Source organism: Fusarium falciforme, chromosome 3 (assembly GCF_026873545.1).
Source record: "Fusarium falciforme chromosome 3, complete sequence".
In the NCBI taxonomy this organism is placed as follows: Eukaryota; Fungi; Ascomycota; class Sordariomycetes; order Hypocreales; family Nectriaceae; genus Fusarium; species Fusarium falciforme.
The window spans coordinates 3,377,535-3,395,817 of NC_070546.1; the positions used below are offsets into that span (position 1 = coordinate 3,377,535).

The following is an 18,283-nucleotide window of genomic DNA, read 5'->3' on the forward strand; positions in this document are numbered from 1 at the left end:
CATCCTTTACAGGCGGTCGAGGAGACCACGGCTCTCGAGGAGCAGGACAATCTCGTGCACGATGGAACGGACAGTCTGCTTCTCAAGGTCGACAACGAGGTCGGCCTTGGCAGGGGCCTCATAGGGGTCGTCGACACCGGTGAAGTTCTTAATCTCACCGTTGCGGGCAGCAGCGTAGACACCACGGCGGTCGGTCTTCTCGCAGTACTCGAGAGGGGTGGCGACGTGCACGAGGAAGAAGGGGCCGGACTTCTCGATGAGGTCACGGGCAGCCTTGCGGGCCTCCTCGAAGGGAGCGATGGGGGCGGCGATGACGGCGGCACCCGCCTTGGTGAGCTCGGAGGCGACAAAGGCAATGCGGGAGATGTTGAGGTCACGGTCCTTGCGGCTGAAGCCAAGCTCAGGGGAGAGCTCGTGTCGGACGTTCTCACCGAGGAGCATGGACACGGAGCGGCCACCACCCTGGTTGAGGGTGACCTGCAGGGCACGGGCGATGGTGTCCTTGCCGCTGTTCTGGTAACCAGTCATGAAGACGGTGAAACCCTTCTGGGCGGGCAGGGGGTTCTGCTCGCGGAGGACCTTGACGACCTCGGGGTAGGAGAACCAGGCGGGGATCTCCTTGCCGGTTCGGAGACGGTGTCGCAGCTCAGTACCGGAGATGTTGGTGGTGCGGGTGCCCTCGGGGATCTCGTTGGCGGGGAGGTACTCGTCGGTGTCGGGGAGGTAGATCATCTCCTGGAACTCGACCATCTTGATGCCAAGCTCCTCCTGGTGCTCCTGGACGAGGTACTGAGCATCATAGGGGCCGTAGTGGTCCTTGCCCTGCTTGTTCTTGCCGGGACCAGCGTGGTCACGACCAACGATGAAGTGAGTAGCACCGTGGTTCTTGCGGATGATGGCGTGCCAGAGGGCCTCACGGGGACCACCCATGCGCATGGCCAGGGGAAGAAGAGCCAGAGCGGCCATTCCGTTGGGGTATCGGGGCAGGAGAGCCTTGTAGACACGGACACGGGTGAAGTGGTCAATGTCACCAGGCTTGGTGAGACCGACGACGGGCTGGATGAGGACGTTGGCCTGCTGGGAGCGGGCGGCGCGGACCGTCAACTCGCGGTGAGCACGGTGCATGGGGTTTCGGGTCTGGAAAGCGACGACCTTTTGCCAGCCGAGCTTGTTGAAGTGAGAGCGAAGCTCAGAGGGGGTGACTGCATCGTCGTTAGCCTTGTGCGCCAAGCTAAAGTGAAGAATCGGCACTTACAGCGGAGGTCGAGGAAGTCGTAGTGCTCAAGACGGTTGATGGCCTCGAGCTTACCACCAACGTAGAACTCCTTGGCGGTAGCGAAGAGGTACTTGATACCGGGGTGAGTGTCATCGTCGCTGCCAAAGACCTTCTTGGCCTCGTTGACCCTGTTCAATGCCTTGTAAGTATTATGGACAGTATGCGCCATTGAGACCACCTACTTGTCGGGTCGGTAGACATCCTCAACAGTGAGAATGGCAAGGTTTCGGTCGTCACGAAGATCGCGGAGGGCGATGCGAGCGCCGGGCTTGATGCTCAGCCGGTCAATGGTGGCCTGGTCAACATCGAGGTTGATGGGCATGGAGAAGAGGGCGCCATCAGCGAGGCGGTTGGTCTCGACGACACTAGAAAGCTCAATTAGTTTCTGTTGAAGCGGGTATAAGATCTAGCGACCAAACATACCTGTTGTAGTCCTTCTCAGTGAGGAAACCTGTTGAATTGCTCGTCAATTGATGTCCTCATAAAAGATCTCGTCGCAAAGGTCAGGGGTCGGAGATGCGGGGGCGGGGTCATTGCCCGTGCACGCCATCATCATCGCGGCGGGGGAACAAGCCAAGCCTCAGCACCAGCATTGGTGTCAGCAGCTCTTACCTTCAATGGGAGAGAAGCCACCGTTGAGGATCAGCTCAAGATCGCAAAGGTGACGCTCAGTGAGGACGAGGGCGGGAAGCTTCTCGGACTCGGCCTGGAGCTCGGCCTGGCGAGGCAGATCGCGGGCGAAGAGGTCCTTGAGGACACCACCGTGAGGAGCGTTGGCCATTGTGATGTGATGTGTGGTCAAGGTGTTTCTGGAGAAGAAGAGAAGGAGTTGAAGCTTCAGGAACCGAGTCGAGGATCAAGGTTCAAGAAGAAGGGGTCTCGAGACTTTTAAAAACAGACAAGAGAACCGGGGGCAGAGCACGCAATCGTGGGGGGCAAGACGATTGCACAAGTGATACTCGGGGAATGGATGACAACGGAGGACGGGAGAGAGGATGGACAAGAACGAGAGCCGTCAGCTGAGGGGTGGAAGGGAGCGGTTGATTTTAAATCGCGTCCGGATACAGGCAAAGGTACAGTCCATCTTGCTGCGTCCACCCTGTCATGTCTACTAGTTTCCCCGACCCTGCCAGGCTCTAACATGACTTGCTGGGGCCCTCGACATGGAGGGGTGTACGGCGAGTGGGAAGGGAAAATCGAGTGAAAAAATTGCGTGGCCATTGACGAACGGACGAAATCGGCGGCCTGCGTGCAATGTCCTTCTCCCAGACGCCCATCCTCACCGTCAGAAAGAGGAAAAAAACAATGGGGTTGTGGTTTTAGCTCTCGATGACGTGCTCGGGACTTGAGGCTTATACCTGCCGCCGACGACCCTAGAGGCCAATCAAAAGCCCGCGAGACCGGACAAGGCGGCGCTAGGTCCTCGGAGCATCGCTCTCGGGCGGCGTTGGAAGCGACCTTTGTTGTTGGAGATCATGATGGGTGTTTTTTCAGGAGGCACAGTTGCGAGGGTTGAAGCTCTGGTCTTGATGTAAATGGCTTGCGTGGCTCTGAGCTCGGGATGTCTACTAAGACATGGTCCCTGCAACCACAACGCCGTGATGTGGGATGTAAGCCTCGTCCTCCCCTGAGAATCATGCCTCATGCGGCCGGGTTCCTGGTGCCGTGCCGTGGCGACAAGACGGAGACTCTCCTCTCGTCTCCCAGCAGGGCCCTTTTTCTTTTAGCCCCGCATCGCATCCCACTGCGCAAGAAGCGAACGAGACATTCCACGGACATGTTCCATGTGGCACGACCATCCCATCCATCCACATGCACCCACGTCCGAGCATCCACACCCACCTCCGGCTGGCTCAGAGGGACGAGTCGAGTCGAGTCGCTCGTGGGCACGCAATAATCTAGACCCTCACGTCTGCTGCTTCTCCGAGGCGCCTGTGTCTTGGCCCGATCACGACTTTTATTCTTGTTATTCATTAACTCATGTTGCTTCACAGATGGTCTTCCGGTCCGGTCAGTCCCCCCCGTAGCCTTGCGTCTAGACGCCGTTGCTGGGGTGGTTCCGCCGACTAGGGCGGCAGTTCCCCCGAGCAGATGCGGTTGTCGGGTCGGGCGATCGCCCGGAAAGTGGTGGAAGCAGAAAAAAAAGTCGACGCTGCTCCATTTCCCCTCAGTCATGATGGATCATGTTAGTAATCCTGTGTCTGACATTGATGCAACGCTCGCCTTGGTTACCCCGGACATTCACATTCTGCACTTGTTAACGCCGTGGCCGATGAAAATGTCTTGGTGAGCATTTTGACCATGGCACGAAAGCTGTGTTGTCCATGCAGATTTGTCGGTTCGAGACGCCTGTTGTTGTTTGCGATTAAACATGCCCAATTGACCCTTCACCAAGGTGAGGGTGCCCCTGTCCTGTCCCCTGGAGATCTGGCTTCACGGAACTTCGGGTTGTTTGAAGGATCCTTTGGACCCTTGAATCGACACGCAATGTCATTTAATTCCGGTGGTTGATGGCCTGTAGCCGCGCGTATCTTTAATCAAAGCTTCGTCGACTGCTGTAGCAAACTCATAAAACCTCGACGCTTCCATGATCAAGGAGAGCTGTTGTTGCAACCCACACTTCATTGATCCAGACTTGTTCGTGCCTCGGGGGCTAACTGTCCTGCAACGGCCCGTGGGGGAGACAAGGTGCGTGGTGGAGCACGGCTGTTGGATAACACGAGGCGGCAGTACAAAACGCATCATGAAGGGCGACATGTACGCATAAAATTGCCAGCCGGAGTGATCAAGTGGACAACGAGTGCAGATTCTTCGATGGCGTCACCGGCGAGTTGATGATGGCAATGACCATTGCATCTCCAAGCTTCCCTCGTTGTGGTCTCGACTGAGAGAAGGTCGTGTGACTGAAGCGCTCGCCTCTTACAAGCTAGTCAAACTTGAACTATTGAACAGCTGCGACAAGGTAATGGTGAACCATTGTTCAACCATCACGTCGCTCGACGCTTGTGGTTGTGGCATTTGGTCAGCACCTTTTCATGATGAGCGGAAAGCCCGCGCGGGATGGAGGTGCTGGGCGCGAGCGGACTGGCCAGCCACCTGCAACACATCATTTTGTGGAATTTAGTCGCCATCGATTGCCAAGGCCCGGTCCCGCGATCCGGTCCCATCGGGGAATCCACAGCCGACCATGAACGAAAAATAAGGTCGATGAGGAGATCTTCGAGATGGGAGTGTCTGCCGACGGTCCGAAGAGCTGTCGCATTCGATGGGGATTGTCAATCTTGACAGAAACACCATATGTGAATATCATCCCTCATTAATGATTTGTTCGCACCTGGCTGCAACGGACTCCTCCAAAGCGCCGTACATCCGCCCAAGGATGTTTCGGAATAGTCTCAAGCCAGTGTCCCCAACGTTTAATGACGCGTCGATTCGACCCAGCCGCCTGTTCTCTTAACACTGGCGCTGCCTCATCTTGACCAAGATGAAGGCCTGAGCGGTGGACGACATTGCAACTAATACAAGCTGCCTAGCCACACGGGCCAGGGCAGCAATGAAACACCAAAAGGCAAAGCCTCTCAAAAACTCGTCTCTGAGATTGCTACATTCAAAGAGGTTTTGATGATGCTATGAGTATGAACATATCCATTACATCCTTATGCTTGCAAAGCTAAGCGTTGACTAAAGTATCCCTAATAGAGATGGATGTGATTAACTCGAACCCCCAGCTGTGATCGCCGTGGAGGTTTCTGTCGGCTTATATAATAGTGGTCCATTTCTTCGACCTGCGTTGCGGCCAGGCGAGATTGGGAAAGTCGGCGACAATATGGCCGATCTCCGCTCTCTCAAAACCCAGCCACTTTCTCGTATCTTTCCGCTCCCACGTATAACACCACTGCGGGATCTCCGGAAGATGGCTGGTGATAATTTGGCCAACAATGTGCCAAGATCAAGTGCCCGCCGAAAAAGAGCGGGTAGGTCGTTAGAGCAGCCACGATCCTTTCACCATTCTGAAATCATTTCAGCGCTTCTCATGCGCCATCTCCAATCAAGACCTGTCAAATCGCATCCATCTCCATCCCAGAGGCCGGCACCAGCTGAGACGGTGGTTGTAAGTACGACACGTGGAGATCAAGTCACTGAGAGGCCCCCGCCCCTCCATTAAAGCATGATGCCTCGTCGGCCAATCGTTACTCGTTGTCGCCCGATTCCAAGACCAAACTTGACGGGGAAAGCGGTGGGGAACCAAGTTTTTGATGGACTGGCTGGAAACCTCCAACAGTCAGTCTGGATGTTTGAATCATGTTACGCGTACATGGTGGGCGCTGCTGTGAGAACGGTCGACGCGCGACCAGACTGCGCCAAGTTGAGAGATCCGTGTTGAACCAGAAGTAAGCGTCAGCCAAGCACAGCGGAATGGAAGGTCTAATGAGGGCATTCGTAGGCCTTGAATAGCTGAAGACAGGGTTGTCTCTCGATGTTGGAAGGAAATGGTGTGTGGGCCATTCGGGGGCAGGTCCAGAAAAGTCCCGAAAGGGGTGCTACGTTGGTGCAGTTTCGCAAGTGGAAGGTGCAATGGCACCACGGGGCACTTGCTTTCTTTGCGAAAGCGCGCCGACCACCTCTTGATTGCCTCAAAGGGTCTAATCGAGACTTGGGTTCTATGGTGACTTTTCTCTCTAGCAACACCAGCCTCCTCTTACTCCCTCTTTTCTACCTACGGATACTACTGCTCGCGCAGTCTCTCTTTTACGCGCCGTAAACTGCGCATCATTTCGCTGTCCGTTTCCTGAAACTCCCCTGCAGATGCCAGCCTATCAACCTTAAATCACAAGCTGCGATCGCTAGTGGCTTTCTTGGCCGCTGCGCCACTTCTTGGTCTTTGTCTCCTGGGGTTACACCTACGTCAAACGACACGAGATTTTGCATTGGCACCAAGAATACCAAGAGTCAAAACTCACGCACGACTTGTTTCTCTCCTCCCTTTTCCCCTCTCCGATCGACCGGTTAATACCTGAAAAACCGATCCCCGCCGCTTGCGCTCCTTCGCGACGTCCTCGTCCTCCTCGAGACCCCCGTTCGCGAATTCGAGATCCTTGCGATCTTCTCCCCAAGACACGGCAGCTCTGAAACTTTGCCGGCCAATGTTCATGTTCGGGTCGCCCGCACCTCGAGAACCCGTTACCCGATTTTCTCTCTTCTACGGCCGCTCGATATAAGAGTCTTTTGAAATAACGACTTTGGTGTCACGAAATCTACCCCGGGCGGGATCGCCCGCCATCCCGCTTCATCCGGCCCCTTAACGACCCGTTGCCGTTCTTCGAAATGTTCGCGACTCGGCGGCCTGTAAGGGCCTTGGTGGCCCTGCTCTCTGCCATCAGTCTTGTCCCAACAGTCTGCGCCCAGGATCCGGTCCTTATCAATGGGACAGATGCCGATGGTGTCTATCGCGACGATCTCGATGTTAGTCGAACTCCGGCTCTTTACACGGGCGACTTTGGCGACTGTTTGAGTGGTGGAAGTTTGTTTAATGTTACCGCCTTCGATGCTGCGTATTATGCCGACAACCTCACGGTGGCCTTTCACTTATACGGAAGTTCCAATATTCGCCGTGAAAACGTCATGAGTATGTTGGGGGACTCGTCTAAGCCAACCCAGCTGACCGGGCTATAGTGCACCTTTCTATCCAAGTATACGGCGAAGAGAGATTCAACAAAACTTACGATCCATGCAAGTCCAACGTTACGACCCTCTGCCCACTCGAGGCTGGCGAAGGCATTCAAGCATATATCGCTACCGAGATCTCGCCCGACGACATTGCTGGCATCCCATCTATCGCCTTGAACATTCCCGATTTGGAGGGCTTTGCCCGTCTGCGGATTTTTGCCAACTCGACACAGACCGAGATAGGGTGTTTCCAGGCCACCATGAGTAATGGACAAAGCTTCTCTCAGCCAGAGTATGTGGGAAGTATTGTGGGCGTCTTTGTCTTCGCCGCCGCCTTGGCCTCCTTCGCGACGGCCATCTACGGTCTCCAGATCCCGCACATGAGGATGCACTACGCTCACTCTTTCTCGATTTTGGTCATCTTTGAAACATTCCAGTCCATCTTCTTTTCAGGAGCACTGTCGGTTGACTGGCCTACCGTTCTGCCCGCCTGGTGGAGCAATTTTGCATGGACTGCTGGCATGTTTGCGAGCGACAGCATGGTTGATGCCATCAGCCCCTTTGCCGGTGTCACCGGGAACGCTAGCCAAGTTGGCTCTGCGGGATCGGTTCCCATCAATAACGGAGGTGGACTGAAACAGCAGATTTACGGTCGATCACTTATACGCCGGTCGCCCCTGCATGTCGATGATGTCCTTCAGTCTCTTGCTAGGCGCAACGAGTTCAACGCAAGTGATCCATATGATTACACTTGGGCAGGAAAGCCTCGCAACCCCGGAATGCCCCTCCCAGGTGATTATGGTGGTTTCGCAGGCACGCTCTCTCGTGTCAACATTCCCCTGTACGACGCGTTCATCATCGGCCTGATCTGGCTTTGTGTCGTACTGGCCGCTGTTGCCATCTTCGTTGTGACAGTCAAGCTGCTCCTTGACTTGTCTCGCAAGATCAAGTTGATCAAGACCGATGGGTTCGACTTTTTCCGTTCTCATTGGCTTGGATACATGGTGGCAGGTCTGCTGCGGACGCTCTTCATTGCCTTCTTCACCATGATGACACTGACCACGTACCAATTTACTTTGGGTGCGCCTGCAGGCCCGAAAGCTATTGCCGCCGTTATCTTCGCCATGTTCCTTGGACTTGCTGCACTCGCTGCCTATGCTTGCGCCGTCAGACTGCGCGAGGGCAAGTATTCAGTCGTTTCCGACTCGATCCGCTTTGAGGAAGGAAAACTATTCAAGAAGGTGCCTTTCATTGCGGCAACACTGGAGAGTTCGATTGGCGAGGAGGAACAGGCCCAGAAGCCCAGACTTTTTGGCAGCATGGCAGTCCGACGCATCAAGTTCACCGACAACGACCCCAACCGAGCGAATGTACACCAAGACGCGGGCTACATCAAGCGCTTTGGATGGCTCTCGGCGAGATACCGACGCACGCGATGGTGGTTCTTTGCTGTCTATCTTGCCTATCAGTTCATTCGAGCGTGCTTTATCGGTGGAGGTCGAGGAAATCCGTTGGCTCAGGTCTACGGACTCTTCATCTTTGAAGTGCTCGCCCTGGTTGGCATTATCAAAATGAAGCCTTTTGAAGGATCTCGCAATGCCACGGCGGCGATCTGGCTGTTGTCTATCTCCAAAATTGTCACCACTGGCTTCTCGATTGCCTTTCTGCCTTCGTTCAACCTTAGTCGCATCGTTGCGACAGTCTTTGGCATGATCATCATTGTGGTCCAAGCTTTCCTGGCCGTTGCGATTCTGGTCTTGATTGCCCTGGGAATGATTTCGACGTGGATGTCTCTATCTCGCAACCGTGAAGAGTTTCCCAAGGATCTCGACCCGATTCGAGTCCGATACTTTGAGCACATGGAAGTCCGAGCCGGGGACTTGCCCAAGTCGAAGGAAGTCGAGACAATTCCGGAGCCTCCCAAGCCTACTTTCAGAGTCAACAGTGTTCGACGCGAGCGAAAGGTCGTCGAGGACAACTCATTCCCGATGCTCGAAGGAACAGGTGGCGACGTTCCGGATCATCCAATGCACCCGCTCAACCGGCGGAGTCGGGCAAACAGCGCCAGCTCTCGACACTCTGTTAACAGCCTGCCTCGCTCTGGACGCACCCACCGTGCTTCATGGAGCTCCAAGGATTTTGCGGAGTGGGATGCTGAGATGAACCGAGGAGATACGGCACGGGTCAGTCGCATGAGGAGTAGCTCTCTGCGTATGCAGGCAGCGAGGTATTCTGTTTCTCGACCACCGATGACGCCAACTCGGGAGTCAGCCGAGTTTCCTCGCATGAGCGTCAATCTGATGGGTTCCGAGGATAAGGAGGTGATTGCCGAGGACAAGATTGAGGAGACGACCGACACACCAAAAAGGAGGAAGAGAACTGTGAGCTGGGCCGACCAAACAACGGCACCAGGCTCCTCCGATTCCTCAGATAACACGAGCAAGGACGACACGATTCAAGAGAAGGAGGAACCTAAGAAGATCCAAGACGACGAGGTCAAGGCCAAAATCGAGCCATGAGCAAGTCGTGACTCGTTGAGCGACGGCCCTTGCATTTCATTTTAGACACGGCCTCATTGCTCATTCATTCGCACCGCATTTTGGAGTTTTTTATTACGATTAGGCGAAGGGTTGACATTTCATTCAGCAAGCAAGCATCAACGACGGGATTTGAAAAAGTAAGCATTTTGTAAATACACGGCATGTTCCCGTCTCCCTGCCAGGTCAGGCGAGGTGGATTTTGTTTTCTTTCGTTACCCAGGTACCTACCTACACTGAGATGCGACATGACGAGACGCAAGAATATAGAGAACCTGGCCGGATTTGGCGGCTGGGGAGTTTGATGTTTGGATAGCTGGAGATTGGTCACAGACATGTAGATAGTTTATTGAACCATTTTGACACGAGCATGTGCACTAATTGATTGAACTGGATGAGGTTGTGGTTTACTGCCTGTGACCTTGCTCAACACCCTATACTTGCCCTCTTGAAGAGCCTTGGTGAAAACAAGACGAGGGATCATGGGGTTGAAGTCGAGTCCCAAGACCAAGGTTGATGATGCTCAGGTCTCATCCCGATTCGGTCAATACCTTGCGTGTGATACTCATCCCATGTTTGAACTGACTCAAACGCCCACCCTAGATAACCAGAACAGCCTTTGCTGTACTCTGTCACTGTTCTGCCCGAACCAGCATATCTGAGGCGCAATCAATCGTCTCATCTAGTTATGTCATGTTCTGTGATTGCCAGAATTCCTTGCACCTGACTCGAGCGTCAAGGCCAATATGGCATGCGGCTTGGCCAAGCGAACTGGGTTTGGACTTGGTGTCATTATCACGATCCATGTTTAAGAGTGTGGGCGCGAGGAGCCAAACGAGATCAGTTCGCCATCGAGGTAATTGCCATTTTGGTCCAGTCACTCAAGTTCTGTAGTTGTTGGTGACGGACCAGAGCAAACGAACAGCTTTTATTGAGAATGCTTCTGGAAAGAAGCTATCCAAGAGAATGCCCTATGACAGTGGACTATCTGCTGCGCTGCAAACACCGGACTTCCATCTATTGTCCATAATGGTATCTCAATGAATCGTTGGAGTCTCACTAGGAGCTATTGCACTCATACAGATGCCCCCAGCAGAAGAACAGAAACAGTACTTGTCAACTCTTCTCGCCTCAACCCTTGGGAAGCTTGAGTCCATTAACAGATCCCCGAATAGCATCATCAACAGCGCTCTCAAGGATCCACAAGAACCGACGCCATGGCACCAGAACCTATGAGCGAGGAGATGAAGGAGGATATCCGTCGCATGACGGAAACCCTGACCAACCAGCCCACCATTGAGCTGCTTACTCGAGCTGGGAACCAGGCCAAGTACAACCGGTGGGACCTCAAGGAGCGAAAGAAGGCTCAGGAGGAGGCCATGGCACGAGCAGAGAACAACGGGGATGCCGGAGACTACGAAGAGGATGTCACCAGAGATACCGAAGCCAGTGTTACCGACACCACTGGCATCAACGAGGCCAACGTCACCGATGCCGGCGCCAACGAAACAAATGCCACTGACGTCTCCGAGGCCAAGGGCAAGGTCACCGCCAAGGTCAAGGATGTTGTGTCCCGCGTTACAAAGGCAATGAACCGCCTGAGCATGACCAAGAAGGGAGCTGGTGACAAGACTGCAGACGACAAGGGCAAGTCTGGTCACAGCAGCAAGCAGGGTGGCAACAAGGCTTGATCACCTGGATGAACTACAAGCCAAGAGTATGCACTGTTCTCTCCTTTCCTTCTTTTTTGGCTATCTGCAACTATCTGCAGAGGTAAGTGTTTGCTTTTCTCTAAACGAGGCCCCGACTAATGGATGCTTGTAGCCGGCAGTATGATTGCAGCAGCAGCCTGATTGCAGCATTCTCTCTCCGCCATGAAGCGGACAGCAAAGCATGCGGTGGCGTTCAAGGAGGGTATCGTCGTTGGAATTACTTGACATGGAACGGGGAGGGGGGGATAGGGCCAGGCAAGGATCAAGGCGTGATGGGACGATACTGCAGAAAACCTATCATTACTCTTTTTTGAACTCGATCGATTAGTTCTCAACAAATGCGAGACTGCTACTCTACCCAAGATGCCAAGTCAGTGAACACCTAATCTCATCTTGTTTGCTCTACATCCCTTGCAGGGCTGTAGATGCCCTCGTTCGGGCTACCTAATCTGTCACTCTACATGCATGCATGCTGCCTGCCTCGAGACCTCGTTCTATTTCGTCTCACCGGTCAAACGAAAAAAAAGGTATGCGGGGAGACGGGCTCCCACGTTTTTTTGAGGCCCGGACTGAGACATATGCAACCTGGGGCTGGCTGTTGCTGCAAACACCCGTTTGCAAACCACCACAATGCAGCGTCTTTTTTTTTTTTTTCTGCGTTGAAGATGGAGGAGGTGAGCTAATCTGTAGTTGGATCTCACGATCGGGGAGATGCAGGTTACCATGCAGGCTCTGGAAGATTACGCCCCTTGTACTGTATACTACACCTTTGTATCTTGTAGAGGTAGGCTGGTTCATGTCTCAGGTGCCGAGTGCGTGTTTGTCCCCCAACCGGGTTGCCGGCATATGTGGGAGTTCACCGGAGCTTGATTCCGGAGATTTCGATCGAGGTTGCGTTGCGTCGTCTTGCAGGAGGGCTTAGGGCTGTGCACCCAGGTTAAAGATGGCTGACATGGAGCAACCTCAGTCGTGCACTTGTCGCACAGCTTTTCAAGCCCGTCGTCGTACAGCTTCAAGCAGCAAGAGTCACAATCACATAGTATCCGGTTTGCTTCCACACTCCCCTCGAGGCTTGTGTGCAGCGGCCCGCCGAGGACTCTGCCGTGTCTGCATCTACCCGTAGCGTCCTGCACCTTGAAGAATCTGGGAGACTCTGGCTTTCGTGAGGGGTCAGACAGACACGGCTCGAGATTTTTGTCTGCTCTCCCCCCTCCCCCCTTTAGCTGCGGGAAGAAAAAGCAAAATACAAGGATTGCAAAATCGGGTGGCGTTCGCTTTCAACGGCTGTCGAATACGATCGGCAGAGACACCAAGCCCTAGACATCACACAGTACAGTTCACTAATGACGAGGTTTAGATTTGCTTCGTTTTCATAGCCCCCGTGTTCCCGAGACTATCGGTCGACGTGGCGGCGCCAACGACTACGGGTTTGGGCTTCAGGCAGCGACACTAATGCTGGATGCCGTGTGGGAAAACGGTTCGAGACAAGAAGATTATGTAGGGTTTTTTTTATTCGTATGCTTGTTCGCTATGACTCTGAGTTGATGGATGGGTGCATCAGCAAGTCTCAGATGCCACGGCGAGATTGGTTCTCGATCTGTAGTAACTCCTTTCTAGAGACTGGACGAGTTCTCATTGTGCTACGTTGTTAAATGGAGCCTCCTTGACTCTATCCTCTCGTTTTTCTTCAAACTCTTTGTCCTTCCCCAGATCTCTTCCACAACCTATCTGTCCTCTCTTCATCTGTCTTCTTTACAAGTCACACACAGACATACACACACACACACACCCCTGAGCAACACTTCAATAATGTCCCAAGTTCGCTTCCTCTTTGAGTCACCTCACGTCGGCCGTAACGTAGTCTCCCAGTCTCCCCCCGGTGTCAACGGTCGCATCTACGGCCCTGACCCGGAAGTCTGTCTCCACGAGGACGACTCAGGTAGTGACAGTGAAGACTACGAAAGCGAAGACGAGCTTGGGGAACCACATCTTGACTGGCATCCTCATGCCATCAACTTTCTCGCCAGAGTTCCTCAGAGTGACGCTGCGTGGTCTCGTTACCTCAACTCCAACGGGGAGGTCCGCTCTCTGTGCCACCGTCTCCGACTTCCCTTTCTCTACCCTGGCTTCAAGGATTACTTTGACTGGGGGCGGCTCTTTGGAGAGTGCAAATGGCACCTCGCCCGGGCATGCGAGAACCCTCCCCTGGCGTCACTCTTTTCCCTCATCTTCATCGCTGCATGCCACGTCGCCCTGGCCGATGGCTGCCCCCGCGAGATTGTCTTCAATGGCATCAGGGAGTGTATCAGGCAGTGTGGCATCTGGGAGTACGAGCTCACGGAGCCCATGCTCGACAGACTCCGAGAAGGTGCCGTCAAGGGCATCATGATTCTCACCGAGTACGCGAGGGTCGTTGGGTCTCGCGCATATGAGATCCCCCTTCACAGTAAGTCTTCTCCGCTTCCTGATCCATTATCATGTTTCTGAGTATTAGAACAGCTCCTGATTGTCTGCAGCTGTTCTTCCGATGTACTCCAGCGTGCATAACCTATGTCAAGAGTCGTATCCCGTTCACATACCGACCAACAACGCCCCTGCAAGCCGACTGCCTCGAGATTCCATCACTAGTGTACGACATACTGGGGGGGTCTAAATCAAAGTGGGAGTAAGTGCTGTTCAAGCCCCGCGGCGTGCCCCTTTTACTAACAAACTGTTACCAGGTATCGAGAAATTTGCGAGATCCTGCAACCTGAGGGAGTGCCAATGCCTCTGTACAAGAGTATCTGTATGGATGATGTTCTGGAGTATGATAGGAGTGATGACGAGGGCATGAGTGATTTTGACGGGCCTGTTTCTTCGTTCAAGTACGTGTACGCGTGTGCGTTCCCACATCCAATGGGCATGTTCAGGGAAAATGTCTTGGAGGGTTCCCAGACTCGGGGTTTGTCTCTGTGACTTGGATAAGATGAGTTTTGAGATTCGGCGTGTGTATTCAGAATGTTTCATCATGAAAAAGAGTGTGTTCTTCTAAATCTGACGAGATGAGTGACGAGTGTGAAAAACGATCTGCTGCCCTGCTTTCCACTGGCGTACTGTCACCTTGTCCATAATCCTCCTTTCCCTCAGGGTGTTAAGAAGAGTGTGAGACACGGGGGCAAACAAGACGATCTTGAACACAGAGACGGCATTTGAACTGGGTGTTCTGAGGCGCACCAACTCAGAGTGAGGTCACTTATCGAGGACTCGTTGATAGCATGTCTTGGTTGATTCACGCAAGGGACACCGACTTCATGATACCAGTGTATATCATGTAGCAAGCAGCTGGCATCCCATATGTTAGCACCATAAGGCGCCTTGTGAGGGTCAAGACGAGAGGACAAGAGGCTCAGAGGTGCAGTTTTCAACCGGCACACTTCAATCTCATGGTTCAGGACATACGAGCTCAAGCGTCAGAGAGTGTATTCAAAGCAGTTAACGAGAGACACTAAATACATTCCTTTTCAAACACACAACCAAGAATGGAGCAAGCAATCAAACCGCAATATCGGTATTGTCAAAGCCCAAGTATCAACAAACTCGATGAACCCAAATCATCTGCGGTAGTACCGGAACCGATACTTCTTCTTCTGCGGCAACGGAGACTTGTGGAGCATGATGTAAATGAAGCGCAGGCACCCGTTCCCCATGAACCGTATGCCCGTCTCGTTCAGAAAGAGAACCATGCCGGGCTCCCACTCGGCGGGGATGCAGTAGTTTGTGCCCCGGGGCATCAGTTCGATGTTGGCCGTCCCGGTGCTCAGAGGCATCAGGACCACGATGCGACCAGGGGTCGGCCAGAGACCGGTGCCCGTCTCGAGGCGAAAGGCCTCGGGCTTGAACCAGGGCTTGTGAAGATCATGGATGATGACGTTGGATTTTGCTGACCAGGTCGACAGGGGGCGGTTCTATGCGTTTCTGTTAGACTTGTTGGCAAATGCAAAGGTTCAGAAGACATACCATGCCCCTCAAGACAGCCCAGACGACGGCCCGGCAAGGAGGACTCAGTCCGTAAGTCCCAAGCCCGGTGTGCTTCTCACGGGGGGTGATGGCCATGATATCGCCGATGGCCTCGGTCTGCAGGTACTTGGTGTACTCGTCATACAAGTAGACGGAGAACCGAGGATCCAGAGCCATGGTGTTGGTAAGGTGCTGTGGAACAGGGTGTGTTGGTCGAGATGTGCTTGAGGTAGGAACAGGTAATGAGAGTCTGTGACACTGCTGCTGTGGAGAAGAAGTTGAACAGATGTTGATGCCCTATTTATGCTTCATCGGACGTGAAAGCCGTGCAACAAGAATATCGACACTCTCATAGCCTAAGGGGGGACAGTGTCGTTTGCTTCGTTCAATGTGAACATTGACGATGCGTAGGCTGCCAAACGCTGAGACTCCTTCACCCTCGACGGACTGCTACCTGAGAAGCAGCAAATAGCCGGTAACCATGCAGACTCATCGCAATAGTCCATCGTTTGCCCGTTGAAGACCCCGGCGCTCGTGTCGCGGGAAGCCCATCCGGAGACGACACCATGGGCAGCAAACGGGTGCTCGCAGGACATGATACCTGCGAGATGCCTCCTATCTTGCCATGATTCGTTGTTCCAAGTTTGCTCTCCTTGATGCTGCATTGGTGCTGATTTGATCAACACGGCTGAGCTGCAAGCTCCCATCGACCATGGCTTGGCTGAGGCCTCAAACAGACGAGAAAGAGGGGGAATTATGTCGAAGCCAGTTACAAGTTGACGAAGTCATATCGAAAGGGTTGCCGTTCCTGTGACACCACACACGCACAGATACATGGCAAGGCTGGCGTTTGCAAACATACATACAGTATTCATGCAGGCTACGGTCGGGGGGTTGTCGACGCTGCCAAGCTGGAGCGGGAAGAACGAAAGTGATAGATCAGATCGTCATCAACCCGTTCGCTGGTTTGCTTTGGACTTGTCGAATGGCTGCAGTAGTGTATCGAGTTCTCTTGAAGAAAAAAAGCCACTGCTTATCTCTGCTTGGGTCTAGCCCCAGAGCCCCGATCCAGAGGAGGCTGCAGAGCGACCCCCATAATGCATCCATGCATGAAGCAAACAGAGATATAGTCACATTGGATCTCGCGATGTGACAAGAGGGAACATGGCATGGGTGAGAAAAGAGGCGCAAAGGGGCATGACTCTCTGCATTTGCCGTGCGACGCACACAAACGGATTGAGTGGTTTTTTTCCCTCTCAATGCTGTTTGTGTTTCAATGTGATTAACTGTCGTGTTTTTTTGAGGCTTGCAGTTGTAGTTTCTCACACTGTCAACGTTGTCCATCAAGTCAACCATGCATCGCCCCCAATATGTGATATGCCAGAGCCCGGTGAATCCCACGCTGCCAAACAAACAAGACACCCCAAACTTTTTTCAGCTTGCATCTTTCTCTTTGGTGTTGCAGTGCCAGGGCGCCACGATCCCCGTGTCCTTTCGCCATGTGCCGGATCAGTGACCTCTCGGCATCGACTTGAGCAGCTTGACAACATTGTTGTAGTAACCCCCAACTCCTCCGTACTTGTGCAGCACCCCAGCAATGTTCACCTCATCGAGATCCTTGGTCCTCGTTCGTCCCAGCAGCCCCGTGTTTCTCGTGCTGGGGATCCTCAGCATCTCGGTCTCGACCTTCCACCCGCAGTCCTCGGCAATCAGAGTCACCCAGTCGACTAGCGAGGCAAACATGGACTTGCCCTTGGTCTTGTCGCGGGGCGGAGGGGCTCGCCACCTGTCGCCCGTGAGGTTGTGGCTGCAGCACGGGATCATGATGAAGGGGCACTCCGAGATGGCGGCGAGGATGGGTGTCCAGGGCGTCAGTTCGTCGGCGTGGTTGGAGATGATGAATGTGCCCTTTGGAAAGATGCCATCGTGGATGTCATCCGGGCCGACCTCATCCTGCTCTCCGTTTACAACCTCCCTCGGGACGACGCTGGGGAGCAGAAGCAATCTCTGCAGGGATTTACCCGAGGGTGACATGGACGATGAGCCGTTGTATTGAGCCCAAGACTTGCGCTCTCGCGCGTCGAATCCCCAGCCCGTGTAACTCTCTTCTCGTAGGATGTGCACCAGCAATCCGTTTCCACATCCAATGTCGACAAAGCCGGGAAACTCTGCGTCCTTGTACATGTCTCTCCACAGCTCAATGAGGAAAGCCGCGATGCCCAGATCCTCAAACACATGTTTGGACGGATCTGTTGTCTCGAGCCAAGACCTCGTAAGGCGCCTTGCGTACTTGTTCTTGAGCTCGGAGTACCTGTCCTGGAACCGCTCTCGGGGCACGACTGCGTCGTGGTTTACCCTCTTGACGTAGCCGACGGCATTGGCGTGTCCGTGCTTGTGGATTGTCTGAAGGAGATGATGGGCAATCCTCCCTAGCTTCACTCGATTGGCCTCTCGGTCGGCCTCTTCGATGGTAGGGTCGTCCTCGAAAGGTAGGAAATGAATAGAGATTGTGCCCGTGTTTGTAGCTAGATCCCACTCGTGGAGCTGGCCTACCCCCCTGACTTTGGGGTGATAGTAGGGCATTTCTGCAGCAGAGGCAGCATGTGGTAGATAGATGGTAAGAGACCTTATCGAGCCTTCACCCTCTGGAGAGTCCTCGCTCTCCGAACGGGGGGAGGAAGTGTAGAAAGAGCACGTTTGGTCCAAGGGCGCATCTCGAAGTGTATTCCGAGGAATGAGCCTGCGAACAATGGTTCTTTGACAGATCAAGCCCTGAAAGTCTGGGATAGAAGGGCAGTCCTTGACAGAGTCTTTATTATGAGGCTGCGAGTCATCCCCATCATCGTAGAGAACATCTGCGCGAAACAACCATTTGGAGTTGAGGTTTGGATTCCTAACCAAGTTCAACATGATATCGTCAAAGTATCTCGTCTCAAAGGTACAAGCGTGGCGGCACACGGGCACCCAACCACCACCACCATCACCATCGGCGCGGAGGGCGGGCGGCGATCCCGGGGGGAGCTCTTCCGGGTCAAAGGGCAATTTCCTTCGAATCTCCATCTTTTATTCGTTTCGGAGGTTGGTGCCGGCAAGAC

The 18,283-nt window shown here is 53.7% G+C and overlaps 6 protein-coding genes across 6 annotated transcripts; 3 read left to right on the forward strand and 3 right to left on the reverse strand.

The window, feature by feature from the left end:
• Positions 1 to 6: 6 nt before the first annotated feature.
• NCS54_00432500 (Sulfate adenylyltransferase) lies at positions 7 to 2,057 on the reverse strand (the record flags this gene model as incomplete). Its single annotated transcript, XM_053149866.1, has 5 exons — positions 7 to 1,202; positions 1,256 to 1,404; positions 1,459 to 1,641; positions 1,700 to 1,727; positions 1,889 to 2,057. 5 exons carry the CDS (start codon positions 2,055 to 2,057, stop codon positions 7 to 9), a joined length of 1,725 nt encoding a protein of 574 aa, XP_053005841.1.
• A 4,544-nt stretch (positions 2,058 to 6,601) lies between these two features.
• On the forward strand, positions 6,602 to 9,462 carry NCS54_00432600 (TRP-N domain-containing protein; the record flags this gene model as incomplete). The annotated part of the gene is made up of 2 exons (XM_053149867.1): positions 6,602 to 6,902; positions 6,950 to 9,462. The coding sequence occupies 2 exons, from the start codon at positions 6,602 to 6,604 to the stop codon at positions 9,460 to 9,462; spliced, it is 2,814 nt and encodes a 937-aa protein (XP_053005842.1).
• Positions 9,463 to 10,697: 1,235 nt separating this feature from the next.
• NCS54_00432700 (Hypothetical protein) lies at positions 10,698 to 11,171 on the forward strand (the record flags this gene model as incomplete). The annotated part of the gene is made up of 1 exon (XM_053149868.1): positions 10,698 to 11,171. The coding sequence occupies one exon, from the start codon at positions 10,698 to 10,700 to the stop codon at positions 11,169 to 11,171; it is 474 nt and encodes a 157-aa protein (XP_053005843.1).
• Positions 11,172 to 13,001: 1,830 nt separating this feature from the next.
• NCS54_00432800 (Hypothetical protein) lies at positions 13,002 to 14,147 on the forward strand (the record flags this gene model as incomplete). Its single annotated transcript, XM_053149869.1, has 3 exons — positions 13,002 to 13,638; positions 13,692 to 13,857; positions 13,913 to 14,147. 3 exons carry the CDS (start codon positions 13,002 to 13,004, stop codon positions 14,145 to 14,147), a joined length of 1,038 nt encoding a protein of 345 aa, XP_053005844.1.
• A 635-nt stretch (positions 14,148 to 14,782) lies between these two features.
• Positions 14,783 to 15,365, reverse strand: NCS54_00432900 (Hypothetical protein; the record flags this gene model as incomplete). The annotated part of the gene is made up of 2 exons (XM_053149870.1): positions 14,783 to 15,136; positions 15,189 to 15,365. The coding sequence occupies 2 exons, from the start codon at positions 15,363 to 15,365 to the stop codon at positions 14,783 to 14,785; spliced, it is 531 nt and encodes a 176-aa protein (XP_053005845.1).
• Positions 15,366 to 16,697: 1,332 nt separating this feature from the next.
• NCS54_00433000 (TRNA (uracil-O(2)-)-methyltransferase) lies at positions 16,698 to 18,248 on the reverse strand (the record flags this gene model as incomplete). Its single annotated transcript, XM_053149871.1, has 1 exon — positions 16,698 to 18,248. The coding sequence occupies one exon, from the start codon at positions 18,246 to 18,248 to the stop codon at positions 16,698 to 16,700; it is 1,551 nt and encodes a 516-aa protein (XP_053005846.1).
• Between the last annotated feature and the right edge of the window lie 35 nt (positions 18,249 to 18,283).